We start from the raw sequence: 21,729 nt of genomic DNA, 5'->3' as shown, positions 1-21,729 counted from the left end.
GAATACTATAATGGAGCTCTAAGATGGGAGAGCCGAGGTTTGAATGCCGGCCTCACCACTCACTAGCTATGAATTGAAGGTAAATTCTTTGAACTTTCCATTCCTCAGGTTACTAATCTGTAAAATAGATATCAGAAATACGGTTGTGAGACTAGAATAGTGCCTGGCAGATAGTAAGCACTCAATAAATATTAGACGCTATTACTATATTACTTCACTCAGTTACAATCAAGTATTACTCAAGGAAGCCTTTCCCGAGTTTCCACACTCGTTTGGATATAGATCCCCTCTCAATTCTCATGGTACCTTAAACATCTCCTTTATAGAAATTATCATAACTTTAATTAGACAGTTACCTGTATAATCATTTAATATTTGTCTTTCTCCTCCCAACCCCAAGAAAGGATACCCAGGTGTCCGGTACAGTGCCTGGCCTGTAGAAAGTGTTCAATTTTTTTTTTTTTTTTTTTTTTTTTTTTTTTTTTTTTGAGACAGAGTCTCGCTCTGTCGCCCAGGCTGGAGTGCAGTGGCCGCATCTCAGCTCACTGCAAGCTCCGCCTCCCGGGTCTACGCCATTCTCCTGCCTCAGCCTCCCGAGTAGCTGGGACTACAGGCGCCCGCCACCTCACCCGGCTAGTTTTTTGTATTTTTTTAGTAGAGACGGGGTTTCACCGTATTAGCCAGGCTGGTCTCGATCTCCTGACCTTGTGATCCGCCCGTCTCGGCCTCCCAAAGTGCTGGGATTACAGGCTTGAGCCACCGCGCCCGGCCTCAATATTTTTTAAATGAGTAAATCTCCGTATTTCACAGAAGTGGAACCTGTGATCTAAAAATAATTCGTGTGGTTCCACAAAAAGTTAAACATAGCGGGCCGGGCGCGGTGGCTCACGCCTATAATCCCAGCACTTTGGGAGGCTGAGACGGGCGGATCACAAGGTCAGGAAATCGAGACCACCCTAACTAACACGGTGAAACCCCATCTCTACTAAAAATACAAAAAAAAAAAAAAAAAAAAAAAAAATTAGCCGGGCGTGGTGGCGGCGCCCGTAGTCCCAGCTACTGGGGAGGCTGAGGCAGGAGAATGGCGTGAACCCGGGAGGCAGAGCTTGCAGTGAGCCGAGATCGCGCCACTGCACTCCAGCCTGGGCGACAGAGCGAGACTCCACCTCAAAAAATAAAAAAAAAAAAAAAAGTTAAACATAGCATTACCACATGACCCAGCAATTCTCCTTTGAGGTATACATATACTTAAGAGATTAAAAACAAGTGTTTACCGCCGGGCGCGGTGGCTCACGCCTGTAATCCCAACACTTTGGAAGGCCAAGACAGGCGGATCACGAGGTCAGGAGATCGAGACCATCTTGGCTAACACGGTGAAACCCGGTCTCTACTGAAAATACAAAAAGTAGCCAGGCATGGTGGCAGGCGCCTGTGGTCTCAGCTACAGGGGAGGCTGAGGCAGGAGAATGGCGTGAACCCGGGAGGCGGAGCTTGCAGTGAGTGGAAATCGCGCCCCTGCACTCCAGCCTGGGCCACAGAGCGAGACTCCGTCTTAAAAAAAGAAAAAAAAAAAAAAACCAAAACAGGTGTTCAATGAAAAACTTGTACACAAATGTTCATATGTTCACATAACACATTTCTGTAAAAAATGGAAATGTCCATATAATGGAACCATTATTCAGCAATGAAAAGGAATAAAGTGTTGATTCATAATACAACATGGATGAATCTTGAAAACATTAAAGAAGCCAATCACAAAAGGCAACATATTATATGATTCTATTTATATGAAATGTCCAGAGAGGGAGAAAGGAGTAGCGAATGATTGCTTAACAGATATAAGGTGATCAAAATAGTCTGCAATTAGGCAATGTTTCTAGAATAATATTATGTATATACTAAAAGCCACTGGATTATATACTTAAAAATACAGATGCTGGCCAGGAGCAATTGCTCACGCCTGTAATCCTAGCACTTTGGGAGGCAGAAGTGGTCGGATCACTTGGGGTCAGGAGTTGAAAACCAGCCTGGCCAACATGGTGAAACCTCATCTCTACTAAAATTCCAAAACAAAATTAGCTGAGCATGGTGGCGGGCACCCGTAATCCCAGCTACTCAGGAGGCTGAGGCAGGACAATCACTTGAACCTAGGAGGCAGAGGTTGCAGTGAGCCGAGATCATGCCACTACTGCCCTACAGTCTGGGCAACAGAGAGAGATTCCATCTCAAAGAAACAAAAAACAAAAAAAACCCCATCGCTTCTTAAACAACACAGGTTTGAACTGCATGGGTCCACTTACACATGAATAGTTTTCAACCAAATGTGAATCAAAAATAGTTACTTGTGGATGTGAAACCTGTATATACGGATGGTCGAATTTTTGTATACATGGGTTCTGCTGGGCTGACATGAGCATGTGCATGCAGATTTTGGTATATTCAGGGTGTAGGGTGTGGGTCCTGGAACCAATCCCCAGTATACTATGGATGACTGTAATTAAAATGAGTTTTATGTTACAGATTTTATATTAATAAATAATAATAAGGAATATTATCAGGCCAAAAGTCAGATGCCCTGCTTGCCAAACACACACATCTTATTTACACACGTATTCCCATAATGCTTTTTGGGTATGACAAATCCTAATGATTTCTGATAGCTGACCTTAACCTAAAAAGTTATCTAAACCTGGCATGGACCACCAGGACTGGTGATAGCAAACATCAGCCAATAGTTACTAGGACAAGGTTCTGCCCTTAGTTTATCTGATATTGATAAGGAAGTAAAAGAAAGTGAGCATCCATCTTCGAGACTAGGCATTCTCAAGAAGGTGGCAGCAAGTGTCACTCTGGTCATTTATAAGACAATTCTCTTGGCAACGATTTGTTGCCATCACAAACTGAAAATAGTTATTGGCCAGGTGCGGTGGCTCACGCCTGTAATCCTAGCACTTTGGAAGGCCAAGGCAGGCGGATCACCTGAGGTCAGGAGTTCGAGACCAGCCTGGCCAACATGACAAAACTCTGTCTCTACTAAAAATACAGAGCTTAGCCGGACATGGTGGTGTACACCTGTTATCTCACCTACTCGGGAGGCTGAGGCAGGAGAACTGCTTGAATCCAGGAGGCAGAGGTTGCAGTGAGCCGATATGGCACCACTGCACTCCAGCCTGGGCAAACCAATACATTAATTCACCACATAAACAAAATTAAAAACCATTATCATCTCCTCAAATGACACAGGGAAAGCTTTCAATAAAGTCCAACATCTCTTCATGATAAAAACCATCAACAAACTAGGCTTTGAAGGAACATACCTCAAAATAATAAGAGCCATCTATGACAAACCCACAGCCAACATCATACTGAAAACAGGCAAAGGCTGGAAGCATTCCACTTAGGAAAGGGATGCCCATACTCACCACTCCTATTCAACATAGTACTGGAAGTCCTAGCCAGAGCAATCAGGCAAGAGAAAGAAATAAAACGTATCCAAATAGGAAAAGAAGTCAAATTATCAGTCTTCACTGATGATGATTCTATACCTAGAAATAACCCTAAAGACATTGCCAAAAGGCTCCTAGAGCTGACAAAGTCAGTAAAGTTTCAGCATACAAAATAAATGTACAAAATTCAGTAGCATTTAATATATACCAATAACATTCAAGGCGAGAGCCAAATAAATAATGCAATCCTATCGATAATAGTCACACACACGTAAATGGTTTTTAGGATAACTAGCTAGCCACATGCAGAAGAATGAAACTTAACTCCTGTATCTTTCACCATATACAAAAATTAACTAAAGGATTAAATACTTGAATATAAGAGCTCAATCTATAAAAATATTAGAAGAAAATCCAGGTAATAACATTCTAGACATCAGCCTTAGCAAAGAATTTGTGACAAAGTCCCCAAACGCAACTGCAACAAAAGCAAAAATTGACAAGTGGGACTTAATTAAACTAATGAGCTTCTGTACAGCTAAAGAAACTATCAAAACAGAGTAAACAGACAACCTACAGAATTGGAGAAAATATTCAAATTATACACCCCAAAAAAAAGCCTCATATCCAGAATCTGTAAAGGAACTTAAACAAGCAAAAAACAAATAATCCCATTTAAAAATAAGCAGGCTACTGTGTCAATGAAGTAGCCATTCCTTTGTTTCTTTACTTCTCTAATAAATTGCCTGTAATCCCAGCACTTTGGGAGGCCGAGGCGGGCGGATCACAAGGTCAGGAGATCGAGACCACAGTGAAACCCCGTCTCTACTAAAAATACAAAAAAATTAGCCGGGCGCGGTGGCGGGCGCCTGTAGTCCCAGCTACTCAGGAGGCTGAGGCAGGAGAATGGCGGGAACCCGGGAGGCGGAGCTTGCAGTGAGCCGAGATCGCGCCACTGCACTCCAGCCTGGGCAACAGCGTGAGACTCCGTCTCAAAAAAAAAAAAAACAAAAAAAAAAAACTTCTCTAATAAATTTGCTTTCACTTAAAAAAAGAAAAAAAAGGGCAAAGTACATGAATAGACACTTCTCAAGAAGACATACACGCAGCCAACAGATTCAAAAAAAGTTCAACAACACTAATCATTGGAGAAATGCAAATCAAAACCATAATGATGTACCATATCATCTCACACCAGTCATAAGGAATATTATTTAAAAGTAAAAAAATTAAAACAAAAAAAAATTTTTTAAAGTAAAAAAATAACAGATATTAGTGAGATCACAGGGAAAATAAATCAGTCTACCTAAAAGACACATTCATTAGTATGTTCACTGTGGCATTAGTCACAATAGCAAACACATGAAATCAATCTAGATGCCCATCAACAGTGGACTGGATAAAGAAAACGTGGCACATGTACACCATGAAACACTATGCAGTCATAAAAAAGACAGCACAATCATGTCCTTTGCAGCAATACAAATGCAGCTAGAGGTCATCATTCTAAATGAATTAACACAGAAATACTCAATACCGCATGTTCTCATTTTTAAGTGGGAGCTAAACGGCGAATACATGTGAAGATGAGAATAAAAGACAGTGGGGACTATTAGAGTGAGCAGGGTGGGACGGCAAGAGTTGAAAAACTATTAGGTATTGTGCTCACTACCTGGGTGATGGGATTATTTGTACACCAAACCTTATGGACAAGGAATTTACCCATGTAACAAACCTGCACATGTACACCTGAACCTAAAATAAAAGTTGAAAGAAAAAAAAGAAAGAACCCCTCACAAGAAGAGTCGTTAGCTGAAAGCCTCCAGCTTGCCTCCAGCTGTAGTGTATCTGAAATCAGTAGCAGTGTTTCAGCAAAGACCATGATTCCCTGGGTAGTCTCTGTCAATGACTGAGCATATCAAGCGTACTGGGCCCAGCTCTTTCTACTTATTAAGGTATCCTTCTATAGGCAATCTACGCACAGAAGTTCCCCCACAGGGCTGCTAAAGACTCTCATAGCCCTATCATCTGAAGTCTCTTCCTGTTGAATCTTCCTCCTTTCTTGCCCTTAACAGATGTCAGGCCTACATCAATGTCTATCTGCTCCTGCTGTTTACCTTACACATATGCTATTCCACAATGGGTCAGTTTCACTTTTTATTCTATCTTGGGATCTGCTTCCAAGAGCACCTCAACTAACACATACGCACATTCTAATCGCCAATCCCAAGGTTTATCAAAATCTAGCTACCATGCATTTCTAAGTTTGTAAGAATAGTGATCAGGCATTTAACCAAGTCACAAATGGGCTTTTGTACTGCTACTAAGGAATGGAATGTAGATGTAAAAGTTTCTTCAGACTTTGAGAAGTTTCACTTCCTTTGAGGTGCTTTGGTTTAACCAACTAACCAATATTCACATGCAGAATCTATCAAAAATACTTACATAACTGTGTTGTCATCCACTAAGATATCACAACCATGAGCAGGACACGAAATAGTCTGAAAAAGATTGAAGTTTAAACTGTCTTCATTCAACAAATATTTAATGAATGCTTACCATTGCCAGGCACTTTGCTAGGTTCTGGGAATATCTTAATATTTATAGGATCTCAGTCCTTCCCTTTCTCCTTAAAGGAAATGTGTGTGAGAGTATATTTATCACCATAAAGCAACTAGACTTGCTAACCTGAGTGATTGGTCTTTAAACACACAACTTTAAAGGTAAAAGCAAGATAATCTTACAAAACTGTGAAACAAGTTTCAGTTAACACATACCAATACTGATGCCGGCTGAGAAAACATTACCTGGAGTGGCTCTTTAACTGGAATGCCACATTACTTTAGGAAAAAGCCTATTACCTTTAGTTGTTTGAATCTAGAAAAATGTTCCCCATGCGATTCATGATACACAAAGCTTCACCTGTTTTTATTTGTGCAAATTTCTGCAAGGGTCTGAACACTATAGGAAATTCAACAAAAAAGTGAGAAACAACTTGGTATCTTTACCTGACCCATGCCATCTTCCATTATTTTGGTAGTTAAATATTCACTCCAGCATTGCATACAAAACTTATGTCCACATTCAAGGCCAGTGAAATACTGTAAGAAAAATAAAACATGAACTTAACAAAGACATTACCAGAAAAATCACTATAAACAGTGACTCAATAGGGCTTGATAAGGTCACATTTCTTATAGTGGCTAAAATGTCCAGTTTGACAATACATGGGCTCCTAAAATGAACTTTTCATGGTGAAATCTGGACATGCAAATACACTGAGCACACATACATCTTAGGAATGGCGGGCAACAACATCTGTATTAAATATAAAAAGACAGACAAATGAGCATATGAAAGAATGCTCAGTATCATTCAGCATCATGGAAATGCCAATCAAAACCACCACGAAGGCTGGGCAACATGGCAAAACCCTGTCTCTACAAAAAATACAAAAATTAGTCAGCCATGATGACGCATGCCTGGAGTCCCAGCTACTTGGGAGGCTGAGGTGGAAGCACTGCCTGAGCCTGGGAGGCAGAGGTTGTAGTGAGCTGAGATCACACACCACTGCACTCCAGCCTGGCCAAAAGAATGAGACCCTGTCTCAAACAAAACAAAGCAACACCACTTCACACTCACTAGAACACGTATAATTAGAAAGACAGAGAAAGCAGGGCACACTGGCTCATATCTGTAATCCCAGCGCTTTGGGTGGCTGAGAGGGGAGGATTACTTGAGGCAAGGAGTTCAAGACCAGCCTGGGCAACATAGTGAGACTCTGTCTCCACAAAAAATTAAGAAATTAGCCAGGTGTGGCAGCACATGCCTGTAATCCCAGCTACTCAGAGGGGCTGAGGTGGGAAGATCACTTGAGCCTGAGAGGTCAAGGCTAGTCAGCTGTCATCATGCCACTGCACTCCACACTGTGCAACAAAGTGAGGCTCTATTCGGAAAAAAAAAAAAAGACAGATAATATTAATAACGAGTGTTGGTGGGGATGTAGAAAAATTGGAGCCTTCGTACACTGTTGATAGAGATGTAAAATGGCGCAGCAACTTTGGAAACAATCAGGCAGTTCCTCAAAATATTAAACATAAGGTTACCATATGACCCAGCAATTCCAATCCTAGGTATATACTTGAAAGAAATGAAAACATACATCCATACAAAAACTAGTACACAAATGTTCATTATAGCATTATTCATAACAGCCAAAAAATGAAAACAATCCAGATGTCCATCAACTGAAGAAAAAAAGTACATTTTCCATATAATTTCCACAGATAAAATACTGTTCAGCCATAAAAGGAAATAAAGTACTGATACATGGCCACAATATAGATGAACCTTGTCTTCAAGATTCTTCTCCTATCACTTGCATAGTAAAATTTCTTGTAAAAGAGTGAAAATAAGCCCGTCATAAAAGATCACATATTGATTCTTTTCTTTTCTTTTTTTTTTTTTTTTTTTTTTGAGACGGAGTCTCGCTCTGTCCCCTAGGCTGGAGTGCAGTGGCTGGATCTCAGCTCACTGCAAGCTCCGCCTCCCGGGTTTACGCCATTCTTCTGCCTCAGCCTCCCGAATAGCTGGGACTACAGGCACCTGCCACCTCGCCCGGCTAGTTTTTTTGTATTTTTTTTTTTTTTTCCAGTAGAGACGGGGTTTCACCCGGTTAGCCAGGATGGTCTCGATCTCCTGACCTTGTGATCCGCCCGTCTCAGCCTCCCAAAGTGCTGGGATTACAGGCTTGAGCCACCGCGCCCGGCCGTCTTTTTTTTTTTTTTTTTTTTTTGAGACCGAGTCTCCCTCTGTCACCTAGGCTGGAGTGCAGTGGCGTCATCTCGGCTCACCGCAACCTTCGCCTCCCGGGTTCAAGCAATTCTTCTGCCTCAGCCTCCCAAGTAGCTGGGACTACAGAAGTGCGCCACCACACCCAGCTAATTTTTGTATTTTTTAGTAGAGACAGGGTTTCACCATATTGCCAGGCTGGTCTCCAACTCCTGACCTCGTGACTCACCCACCTCGGCCTCCCAAAGTGCTGAGATTACAGGCGCCACCATGTCAAGCCTTGTTTGATTGTGTTACATGAAATGTCCAGAATAGGTATATCCATTGACAAAGAAAACAGATGAGCAGCTGCCTACGGGCTGGGGGACTTGGGAGGAATTAGGGGGTGAATTTAAAAAGGTATCTCCTGGGGGATTATCAAGTGTTTTTAAAATTGTGGTGATGGCACATAACTCTGTAGAATATACTAAAACCACTTTAAATGGGTGAACTGGATAGTATATAAATTATATCTCATTAAACCTGTTATGAAAAGACTTATTCGGAATAGCTAAGGATAATAGTAACTAACACTTTGTTCTAAAATGTTAGAGTTAAGGGATCCTTAAATGAAGCTGTATCCTGTAATGGGACATGAAGTAAACACTTTAAATAATATTAGATGATCTGGAGGATTATGTCTTTTAAAAAGATTCAAATAATGGTTACCTTATTTTAAAGAACATTTTGCAATAATTTACCACTAAATTATTTTTAATTAAGTTATATAGGCTTATGATTAAAAACAAATTTTTTTAACAGTACAAGTTCAGAGTTTATGCTGAAAAATAAGCCTCCCTAGGCCAGGCGCGGTGGCTCACACCTGTAATCCCAGCACTACCGGAGGCAGACGTGGGCAGATAACTTACAGTCAGGAATTTAAGACCAGCCTGGCCAATGTGGCGAAACCTGTCTCTACTAAAAATACAAAAATTAGACAGGTGTGGCGTTGAGGCAGGCGTATCACTTGAGATCAGGAACTCAAGATCAGCCTGGCCAAAATGGCGAAACCCTGTCTCTACTATAAATACAAAAATTAGCCAGGTGTGGGGGCAGGCACCTGGAGTCCCAGCTACTTGGGAGGCTGAGGCGGGAGAATCGCTTGAACCTAGGAGGCGGAGGTTGCAGTAGGTCAAGATTGGGCCACTGCACTCCAGCTTGGGTGACAGAGTGAGACTGTCTCAATAAAAAAAAAAAGGCCTCCCTCATTCCCATCCCTGTTGTTTGTTTCCTCTACCCGGAGGCAACTGCTATTTCCAGTTGCTTACATATTCTTCCAGAGGTGTTCTAATGTACACACTTACACACACACTGTAACAGTACCACAAATTCTCTTCTGCACCTTGTTTTTTGTTGTTGTTTCAAAAAATCCAATAGGGCTGGGCAAGGTGGCTCACGCCTGTCATCCCAGCACTTTGGGAGGCCAAGGCGGGTGGATCATTTGAGTTCAGGAGTTCGAGACCAGCCAAGCCAACATGGCGAAACCCTGCGTCTACTAAAAATACAAAAAACTAGCCAGGTTTGGTACTGTATGCCTGTAATCCCAGCTACTCAGGAGACTGAGGCAGCAGAATCCCCTCAACGCAGGAGGCGGAGGTTGCAGTGAGCCAAGATCGCACCCTTGCACTCCAGCCTGGGCGACAGAGCAAGACTCCATCTAAAAAAAAAAGTAGAGAGACACTGTAGTCGCAGCTACATTTCCCAGTACAGTGGTGGGCCAGGACAGCTATTATTTTAACTACTTTAACCTAAAACATGAAGTTGCTAGGGTTAAAAAAATTAGCTACAACACACTTGGGAAGGACTGGGGTGGAGAGTGGAATCTATGAATTTACAACGTGCTCCAATGTCTCAGGACACTGTTTTTAAAGAAGCAACCACTCAGGACAGTTAACTCCAAAGGGTTGTAAACTAAGCTACCAAAAGTACTTATTTTAAAATGTGCGTGTGACGCTGCATAAAGCAAAAATTGCTTTCTGGAAGGATAAAGATACTGAAGATATATATACTAAAAAAGTACAAACGCTTGGAGAGTAGTAAAATGTGGGAGTTATACAATGTAAGTAAAGAACTCACTCATCCAATAATAAAGCTTCATGAAGAATTTCAGGTGACATTTACTTTCAAAACTCTAGAGGTTCAACTTATCTTTCTATATTTGTCTAAAAATTATGAGGAAAGGACATCCTAGTTTTGTCATGATACTTTTCGGAACACTTAGCAGTTTCCATAATGCTTTTAACTTACTTGCCAACCCATGCTGTTCCTTTTGCTATCTTGTCCTATCACTTGCATAGGAAAATTTCTTGTCAAAGAGTAATTGGTTTACATTTATTGCTTCCATTTCCTTTCCCACCTTCAAGTCAATGACTCTTTAGCCCATGAAGTTTGGTTTCTCATCCTACCTCACTCCTTCACTTCATTTCAAATTAACTTTTTAAATCTTTTCTCTGAATCTTTTCGTACTATTTACCATCCCCCAGTTCTTGAAAGTACATTCTCTCCTCCTTTGGATTCTGTATTGCTACATTTTCCTGGTTAGCCTAACTACCATGCCTTCAGATGTTAGTTCCAATTTCTGTGAATTTCTGTGGTGAGTCCTCCCTGATCAAAAACTGGGTTAGGTATCCCTCCAACACGTTCCCACAGTATCGTATCTTATATTTGCCCTGCCGAAGCACTTACCATTCTTTCTGAATATGTCACCTTACTACTTTTCTATCCAACTAACCCGTAAATTATTTGAAGTTAGGAATTATGTATTTATTCTCCATTGTTTCTTAGAGTAGTGCCTAGTGTGTTCAATGAATAGGTTCTCCATCATCAGTTACAAGTACAAAACAAAAATTTACACTGTAAATCTCAAGTCATGATTTTGAATTCTAGTTTGTTGAGACTGTTAGACAATACCAAGAACAGTGAGAAAGTTATAGTGGATATTTGTAAGCAGCTAGCTTCAGTACTCAAATCAGAGTTAAGATTTCAATTAAGAAGGAACTGGCTATGATAGAGCAGGAGGAAAAACACCAAGAAGTAAGGAAACCTTGTAAAACCTGGGTCTTAGTATTACCTCACGGAAGCATTTAACTGTGAGCACTATGTAAAACTCAACTGGCAAAGAGAATCTGTTAAAGACAATAAAATAGTCAAAATATGAATTTAATATATTGTAACAGTAGTACTTTTTTAAAATATTCAAATTAGAATTGTGATTTAAGGTAAGAGAAATGATACAGTTTTCAGGGTGGAAGAAAATTGAAAGAATATCTTATTCAACTCAGAAAGAAAAAGAAACTGCTGGATGCGGTGGTTCACACCTGTAATCCCAGCTCTGTGAGAGGCTAAGGTGGGTGGATCACCTGAGGTCAGGAGTTCAAGACCAGCCTGGCCAATATGGTGAAACCCCAACTCTACTAAAAATACAAAAATTAGCCAGGTGTAAAATTAGCCAGGTGTGGCAGCGGGAGTCTGTAGTCCCAGCTACTCGGGAGGCTGAGGCAGGAGAATCACTTGAACCTGGGAGGCAGAGGCTGCAGTGAGCCAAGACTAACAATGCACTCCAGTCTGGGCAACAAGAGCAAAACTCATGCCAAAAAAAAAAAAAAAAAAAAGAAAGAAAAGAAAAGAAGAGGCCAGACGTGGTGGCTCATGCCTGTAATCCCAACACTTTGGGAGGCTGAGGCAGGCGGAACACGACATCAGGAGATTGAGACCATCCTGGCTAACACGGTGAAACCCCGTCTCTACTAAAAATACAAAAAATTAGCCGGGCTTGATGGCAGGCGCCTGTAGTCCCAACTACTCGGGAGGCTGAGGCAGGAGAATGGCATGAACCCGGGAGGTGAAGCCTGCAGTGAGCCGAGATCGCACCACTGCACTCCAGTCTGGGTGACAGAGCGAGACTCCGTCTCAAAAAAAAAAAAAAAAAAAAAACTGGAGGAGCACGGTGGCTCACATCTATAATGCCAGCACTTTCAGAGGCCAGGTGGGCAGATTGCTTAAGCTCAGAGAAGTTCCAGACCAGCCTGGGCAACATGGTAAAACCCTGTCTCTACAAAAAACAAAACAAAACACACACACACAGACACACACACACACACACACACCAGAAAAATCAGCCAGACATGGTGGCATGCGCCTGTGGTCCCAGAGTTTGAGGCTGCAGTGATCACATCACTGCACTCCAGCCTGGACAACAGAGCAAGGTCATCTCGAAAGAAAGAATGAAAAGAAAAAAGAAAAATCCAGTGACATTAAATGGCTTACCTCCCCCTAAAGCCAAAAATTTCACGTTAGAGTTATGATCAGAACTTGAGAATTTGAAAATTCAGTTTACCACTTTACCTACTAAATAACTCACTGATCATTCTATTTCTCTAAGAGTACTTAATTTTCTTTTAAAACTTTTCTCATCACTTGTATATGTGAACAAGTTAACTTCCCACAAATGGACCCCATTAGAGATACACATATACAACTCTAAGATAAACAATAAAAATCCTTCAATATAAATAAATATTAGCCAGGCTTGATGGTGCATGTCTGTAATTCCAGCTACTTGGGAGGCTGAGGGAGGAGGAACACTTGAACTTAAGAGTCTGATAAAGGCTGTAGTACACTATGACTGTGCCTGTGAATAGCCATAACACTCCAGCCTGGGTGGCATAGTGAGACCCCATTAACAGATTCATTGTGAAAATAACACTGTCTAAGATTTGGTATACAGTAATTATTAGGAAGAGCTACTTAACAATTAAAGCAGAGAACATGAACAAGACAGTTGTAATTATCATGGAATTAAGTTATCTCTTAGATATCTTAAGACATCTTAAGACTAAACTTCCTTAGTAAACACTCAGGTAAAGCATCAAGTAAGTAAATCATCTCAGTTCAGTAAATTTTATTTTATATTTTGAGACGGAGTCTCACTCTGTCACCCAAGCTGGAATACAGTGGCACGATGTCAGCTCACTGCAGCCTCTGCCTTCCAGGCAGCAATTCTCATGCCTCAGCCTCCCAAGTAGCTGGGATTATAGACACGCACCATCACGGCAGGGTAATTTTTTTGTATTTTTAGTTGAGACAGGTTTTCACCATGTTGGCCAGGACGGTCTCAAACTCCTGGCCTCAAGTGATCTGCCTGCCTTGGCCTCCCCAAGTGCTGGGATTATAGGCATGAGCCACTGAGCCCAGCTTCAGTTCAATAAATGTTTAGGAAGGATATTTGTACTTAAGGGATTAACATCAGTTATTTGGTTGTCTTCCTTATCGCTGGTTCTATTCCAACTCTGTCCCCACATACCATATTTAACAATCTCCATTTGAATGGATTTGATTAAGTGAAAATTTTATCTTTTGAAGAATTCTGAGAGTTCCCTAGCAAACAGTATTAACAATATTTATGAGTGTTTCTGGATATTTAAAAAACACAGTTTAAATCTATTTTAATTTGGATGAGAAACAATTCTACTCACTGCCTACCTATTACACAGTTCTCCCCGTGGTGATAAAATAAACTCCAGAAAGATTTAGGTCTATAAATGACAACTTGGACAAGTTGTTGCTGCTTTAAAAAACAAATAGGGGTTGGAGGGAAGAGGAACCAAACTCTTACTCTTTTCCTTCCTTTCCTCACACTGAATACATTGATAGGTTATGGCTTAGAGGCTACTACTCAAAGTCCCACAGATTTTCCTTTGTCTAAATAATGGAAGTTGATTTACCCTCTGAAATACAAAGTCAGCACTAGCCTTAAACTACCAGATACTCACCGAGTTAGGGTAGTTCAAGCAGCAGATCTGACAAGGCATATCCTGTGCTGATGACCTTGTATTCATCTGGCGTGTTCGAGACTTTTTACTTGGATTAATTACATGACACTCAGCAAAGAGCTTCTCCAGGTTTCCATCAAAGTACCTGCATTATTTAAACAGAAAGGATAAGAGCCCAGCAACTGCACACTGTTAGAGCTCTCCAAAAACCTGATTTTCTATAGGGAAAAGCAAGAAGCTGAATTAAAATAAAACAAGATAATAACCTTTTTACTCTGAGGAAATAAAAGCTATATGGTACAAATTATAGCAAATAAAGGTGTGTGTATACATGTGCATATATATATTGCAAGCAGCAAAAAAAGTAGCAAAAATTCAGTCTACTCTCATATATACGAGTATATGTGTGTGTATGTATGTGTGTGTGTGGGTGTGTATATATATGTAAACTAGTCGACTGAGTTTTTGCTATTTTTTTTCTAAATTTTGTTTTTAAATAATTGAATCTTGGGAAGTTAAGCTATTAGTATTTTAACAGTACTGCAACTAAAATTTCAGGATTAAATATTACTCTACAAAGAGTAATATTTTACATGGGTAGGGTATATTTTATACAAATGAACTCATGTTCTTAATAATTTTAGTTAAAGCAATTTAAACATATTAGCTTTAGTAAACAATTTATCTTACCACACAAATCATCTTAAAAATACAATTATTACATGTGTCTCATTTTACATAATAGACTTGCTTTCTAAACGTTCTTTTGAAATATTTTTAATTTACTGAGAAAGGAGAAGAAATAGAAAAAAGTGTAACTTCAAACATTTTATATAAAATAAATTACATATTAGCTTTTCATAAAATATGTATCTAAATACAGAGGTGTTCCATATCTAATACATCAAGAGTATATGCCAAGTACTACCTAGAGTTTTAACTAAATAGCAAACCTCTGGACAGAAGATAGTAGAGCAGAACTTAAGCGGGAGTGGGCGGGGAAGATAGCGGTAAATACTTAGCACAATGTTTCCAATGAATTCAGATAAGACATGTTCTCTGGCCTCCTGAAATAGCTTACTATTCAAAAGGGAAAAGCAATAGATTCAAAAAAATTTAAAAAAACTTTCCAATTTGCAAAACCAATATAACCAGCAAAAAGAATGCGTAATCTGGTCAATTACTTTTTAGGTTGTAAAGCCCAGGTTACAGTAACTATAATGCTCTTTATATACAAACAGGAGATTTTCAATTTTAAAAGTAATTCAATACTCCAAAGGAATTTCCAATATTTTTAATTAAGGTCTTATTTAGGCTTCATGTCAAAGGTTACTATACCTTACTGTACCTCCAGAAAAATCATTCAAATGAAACAAACCATATCACTTCTCCTAAGACTAATAAATATCTTTTTTATAGATACTTTGACTACAGCATATTTCAATGAAATCATATTTTCAATTGAAATGCCAACACATTACAAAAAGGAGGATTATCAGAAAGTTAAAAGTTGTCAGGAATTCATACAAATAGAAAATTAATGTCTCTGATGATTCAGATAATCAGAATATATCTACAGCAGAAAATCAAATGCTTTCCTACAATTTCGAGACAGAGTCCCACTCTGTCGCCCAGACTGGAGTGCAGTGGTGCTATCTCGGCTCACTGCAAACTTTGCCACGGAGGTTCAAGAGATTCTCCTGCTTCAGCCGCCCGAGTAGCTGGAATTGCAGGCCTGCCACCATGCCCCGCTAATTTTTGTTCTGGTACCCAGGCGTGGTGGCTCACACCTGCAATCCCAGCACTTTGGGATGCGGAGGCCGGTGGATCACTTGAGATCAGCAGTTCAAGACCAGCCTGGCCAAAATGGTGAAACCCCATCTCTACTAAAAATACAAAAAATTAGCCCGGCACAGTGGCGGGTGCCTGTAATCCCAGCTACCCGGGAGGCCAAGGCATGAGAACTGCGTGAACCCAGGAGGCGAGGTTGCAGTGAGCCAAGATGGTGCCACTGCACTGCACTCTAGCCTGGGTGACAGAGCAAGACTGTCTCAATTTTTTTAAAAAAAGATAATATAAAATACCAACTTTTACCTGAAAAACTGAAAGCATACCAGACTAACACTAATTATCAATTCATAAACCAGCTAAATACCTTGTTTTATAAAAATATTCACACTCGGCGGGGCGCGGTGGCTCAAGCCTGTAATCCCAGCACTTTGGGAGGCCGAGACGGGCGGATGACGAGGTCAGGAGATCGGGATCATCCTGGCTGACACGGTGAACCCCGTCTCTACTAAAAAAAAAAAAAAAAATACAAAAAACTAGCCGGGCGTGGTGGTGGGCGCCTGTAGTCCCAGCTACTCGGGAGGCTGAGGCAGGAGAATGGCGTAAACCCGGGAGGCGGAGCTTGCAGTGAGCTGAGATCCTGGCACTGCACTCCAGCCTGGGCGACAGAACGAGACTCCGTCTCAAAAAAAAAAAAAAAAAAAAAAAAAAATTCACGCTCAGAAGACAAACTTCTGTCATCCAAAATTTGACAACATGGAACTAATGACTCTTATACTCTGGTTAACATTCTAGATAGTAGTCTATGAGTATACAGCCACACGGACATGTGTCTCTAATTTCATATAAATAACACCCTAGTCCACATTTCCAACCTGCTTTCTTCACTAGACAATATCTAACAGACATCTTTGTCATTAAATGTCTACATTTTTCATTTTTGCACAATATTCCACTATAGTTATTTACTATAATATATCTAACCAATGTTATTCTTAAGGACATTTAAATGAGCCACATAAAAACAATCCTTGATTAAAATCTTAGCCCATTAGATAGGGAAAAATATCTAGAGTTAACTTGTATTTCTTTATTAGTGAAGGTGAACACATTTTTCTGTGGTGATCTTATTCCTTATGAAGTTCAGTGTGTAAAGAGGAAGAGTAAATCTTTGTTTCATGGGTTGCTTTCGTTCTCCCGTTTCTTTCTTGTCTTTCAACCTTCTTTAATGGTGTTTAATTATCACTTTAAAATTTTTAGGCCGGGCGCGGTGGCTCATGCCTGTAATCCCAGCACTTTGGGAGGCCGAGGCGGGCGGATCACGAGGTCAGGAGATCGAGACCATCCTGGCGAACATGGTGAAACCCCGTCTCTACTAAAAATACAAAAAATTAGCCGGGCGTGGTGGCGGGCGCCTGTAGTCCCAGCTACTCGGGAGGCTGAGGCAGGAGAATGGCGTGAACCCAGGAGGCGGAGCTTGCAGTGAGCTGACATCCCGCCGCTGCACTCCAGCCTGGGCGACAGAGCAAGACTCCGTCTACAAAAAAAAAAAAAAAAAAAAATTTATGTAGGCACATTTATCATGATACCCCACTGTGATTTCTGCAGTTTATACCACACTTTAAAAGACTTCTATACCCAAAGATTTTTTAATGGAAATTCATTAACGATTTAGATCTCACCTTTAAACTGTTTCTATTAAAACTGTTGATTTATTTTTGCGTAATAAGGAGTACGGGATTCCATTTCATTTCAATCCATTTATTGAAGGATTGTCTCATCTATTGGAAACACTTTTTCCCACCTTTAGTTCCAGCTTACACCTGACTTCCTCAAATAAGTGATCTCTGACACCTCCTCACTTCCAGCCCCATTAGATAAGTTTCCCTTCAATTACATCCCATTGTTACTCCTAGTCCTTTGCAGCACTTAACATTCCTAAGTGTAATCACTCTTTATGTTTGCTCTGCTAGAAGGTAAACCCCAGGAGGACTACTTTATTATTCCTGGAGCCCTGAAGTCTACAGGCATGTTACAAGCACTTAGTTTCTTCTTAAAGAGTAACTGACTAATCTAACTCTCCGCACTGACCTGTTTACCATATACCAAAAGTTCCTATTTAGACGAGTTTATTCCTGGACTCTCCATTCTATTCCACTAATTTGTCAGCTCTTGTAGTTGATAAATTCTCAATATTTGACAAAGATCCCTTTATCATTCTTCTCTTACAGAATTTTCTCTGCTATTCTTCCATATTTGTTTTCTTCAAGTATAATCATTGTTAATTTTGTTTAATCCTGTGGAACTTTTACTACAATTGTATCAAGTAAACTGAAAGAACTGACTCTATAACATTGTCTTCCTAGCCAAGAACAAAGTATCTTTCAGTTTACTTAAATTCCAATTCCTATTCAGTCCTCTCAACAGTTTTATAACTTTTTTTCACTACGTAAATTCTGCACATATTCCAGTGACTTTATTCTCAGGTATTTCAAGTTCTTTTTGTTGGGAGAAAAGCTGAGTGTTGGGACAGAAGTCTATTTTTCTACTTCTTTTTGAGGGACAACTTAGGTAATTTCCATTTCTAAGCTTTCAAATGTATGTAAAAGTGGGCCAGCATGGGCCGGTGCAGTGGCTCACACAGCACTTTGGAAGGCCAAGGTGGGTGGATCACTTGAGGTCAGAGTTCCAGACCAGCCTGGCCAACATGGCAAAACCCCATCTCTACCAAAAAAAAAAACACAAAAATTAGCTAGGCATGGTGGTGCCCACCTGTAATCCAAGCTACTCGGGAGGCTAAGGTGAGAGAATCACTTGAACTGGGAGGCAGAGGTTGCAATGAGCGGAGATTGCACCATTGCACTCCAGCCTGGGCGACAGAGCAAGACTCCATCTCAAAAAAAAAAAAAAAAAGTATGTAAAAGTAGTACACAGTATTTTTCCTACCTCTAATTATGCCTTATTATTCTCAATATTGTGTCTTCTCCCCCTCCCCCAACACATTTGCCAATGGTTTATTTCCCCTTTAAAAGAAAAAAAGAACAACTTTATTTTTTTTTAGAGCAGTTTAAGGTTCACAGCAAACATGCACAGAAGCTACAGCTTCCATAAAACCCTGCCCCAACACACACACATAGCCTCCCTATCAACACCCCACACAGAGTGGTATATTCGATGAACCTACATTGACACACTATTGTCACCCGAAGTCTGTAGTTTACATGAGGGTTCATATTTGATGTTGTACATTCTATGGGTCAGGACAATTGCATAATGATATGTATCTACTATTACAGTATCATACAAAACAGTTTAGCCACCCCCCCACCCCCCCCCAAAAAAAAAAAAAACTGTGCTGTTGACTATTCATCCCTCCCTCTTCACTAACCCCTGGCAACCCCTGGCAATCACTGATTTTTTTTTTTTTTTTTTAATACTTTAAGTTCTAGGGTACATGTGCACAACATGCAGGTTTGTTACATATGTATACATGTGGCATGTTGGTGTGCTGCACCAATTAACTCGTCATTTACATTAGGTATATCTCCTAATGCTATCCCTCCCTGCTACCACCTCCCTATAATAGGCCCCGGTGTGTGATGTTCCCCTTCCTATGTCCAAGGGATCTCACTGTTCAATTCCCACCTATGAGTGAGAACATGCGGTATTTGGTTTTCTGTTCTTGTGATAGTTTGCCGAGAAAGATGGCTTCCAGCTGCATCCGTGTCCCTACAAAGGACACGAACTCATCCTTTTTTATGGCTGCACAGTATTCCATGGTGTATATGTGCCACATTTTCTTAATCCAGTCTGTCACTGATGGACATCTGGGTTGATTCCAAGTCTTTGCTATTGTCAATAGTGCCGCAATAAACATACGTGTGCATGTGTCTTTATAGCAGTATGACTTACGATCCTTTGGGTATATCCCCAGTAATGGGATGGCTGGGTCAAATGGTATTTCTAGTTCTAGATCCTTGAGGAATTGCCACACACCACTGATCTTTTCATTGTCTTCATAGTTTTGCCTTTTCCAGAGTGTCACATAGGTGGAATCATACAGTATACAGTCATTGCAGATTGGCTTATTTCATTTAATAATACGCATTTAAAGTCCCTCCATGGTTTTTCATGGTTTGATAGCTCATTTCGTTCGCACGGAATAATACCACACTTCTGGATGTACCACCGTTTTCAAATCCTTTCATCTACTGAAAGACAACTTGGCTGCTTCCAAGTTTTGGCAATTACGAATAAAGCTGCTATGAACATCCATGTGCAGGTTTTTGTGTGGACAGTCTTCAACTCATTAGGGTAACTATAAAGAAGTGTTGATTGCTGAGTTACATAGTAAGAGTACATCTTGTCTTGTAAGAATCTGCCACACTGTCTTCCATTTTGTGGCTGTACCATTTTGCATTCCCACGAGAAACGAATGAGAGTTCCTACTGCTCCACATCCTAGTCCACATTTGGTAGTCAGTATTTTGATTCTGGCCATTCTAATAGGTATGTACTGCTATCTCAATACAGAAGTTATTTTTTAGGAAGTTAGAAGACATGCTGGGTGCAGTGACACACGCCTATAACCCCAGCACTTTGGGAGGTGGAGAGGGGCAGATGACCTGAGGTCAGGAGTTTGAGACCAGCCTGGCCAACATGGTAAAACCCCCTCACTACTAAACATACAAACATTAACCGGGCGTGGTGGCGGCTGCCTATAATCCCAGCTACTCAGGAGGCTAAGGCAGGAGGATCCCTTGAACTCACAAGGCAGAGGTTGCAGTGAGCCGAGATGGCACCACTTGCACACACTCCAGCCTGGCTGACAGAGGCAAGACTCCATCTTGAAAAAAAAAAAAGTTAGAAGACATGGAAAGAGATCCAGAAGTTTCAACACGGATCCAGGAATTCCAGAAAGCATCAAGAGAATGGAGAAAAGATATGCTGAACAAGTAACAGCTAAGAATTTCCAAAACCAAAAATATGAATTGTCCGACTTAAAGGGCCCAACTGTTTATGTTTTTAAAACTCACATCCAGAAATATTACAGTAAGTTTCAGTATATTAAGAGTTTCTCTTATAGGACTCAAAGTTTGTCACATATGAAACAATTTATATTACAGGATATATTCTAGAGGAAAAACAGAGTATTTACAAAAAAACTAGTGGTATGCAAAAAGCCAGTTAGCCAGAAAAGGGGAGGAGGGGTATTATATACATAGATAGTAAAAACGCTTACAATCGAATAAAAAATTCAAATATCGACTGGGCACAGTGGCTCATGTCTGTAAGTCCAGCATTTTGGGAGGTCAAAGTGAAAGGATTGCTTGGGTCCAGGAGTTTGAGACCAGCCTGGGAAACATGGTGAAACCTTATCTCTACAAAAAATACAAAAACTAGCTAGGTATGGTGGTGCGTGTCTGTGGTCCCAGCTACTGGGGTTGCTGAAATGGAAAGATTGCTTGAACCCAGGAGGTCAAGGCTGTAGTGAGTCGTGATGTCACCGCTGCACTCCAGCCTGGGTGACAAAGTGAGACCCTGTCTCAAAAAGAAAAGAAAAGAAAAAAAAAAATCAAACATCAACTTATCAAAGTGATAAGGAAAAGGAAAGGACAAAGAAAAAATTGATGCTGCACTTTTTGTCTTATGCAGAGGATGGATTAAAACTTCAAGTATATATTATTATAAACTTTTATATAGTTTTCAGTATGCACATACAAATTGTAAAAGTGACTAGAGAAACTGAAATAGAATACATATATAACTTTGAAATTATTCGAGAAAAAGGAAAATCTGATGAAGCCAACAGAATAAGCGAGCAGAAAACATAATATAAAGCACAACTTAAAATGACAGTAATTTAATCTAAACATTAATTATAAAACATGAATA

The 21,729-nt window shown here is 40.3% G+C and overlaps 1 protein-coding gene across 2 annotated transcripts in view; it reads right to left on the bottom strand.

The window, feature by feature from the left end:
* The window catches only part of LOC105470181 (uncharacterized), a 318,425-nt gene that overhangs the window by 190,505 nt on the left and 106,191 nt on the right, over nt 1-21,729 (bottom strand). Inside the window, exons 14-16 of one of the 2 annotated variants that reach the window (XM_071101026.1) lie at nt 14,048-14,192; nt 6,455-6,547; nt 5,892-5,947 (exon numbers count right to left, since the gene is read on the bottom strand). In XM_071101026.1, coding sequence (XP_070957127.1) covers nt 5,892-5,947; nt 6,455-6,547; nt 14,048-14,192 — 294 coding nt within the window. Of the gene's footprint in view, nt 1-5,891; nt 5,948-6,454; nt 6,548-14,047; nt 14,193-21,729 lie in introns of those variants that run through there. The other variant, XM_071101027.1, reaches the window with a different exon arrangement.

The sequence above is a fragment of the Macaca nemestrina genome, chromosome 7, assembly GCF_043159975.1.
Source record: "Macaca nemestrina isolate mMacNem1 chromosome 7, mMacNem.hap1, whole genome shotgun sequence".
Lineage (NCBI taxonomy): Eukaryota > Metazoa > Chordata > Mammalia > Primates > Cercopithecidae > Macaca > Macaca nemestrina.
The sequence above is the reverse complement of the archived record's forward strand: the minus strand, read 5'-3'. Positions and strand labels throughout refer to the sequence as shown.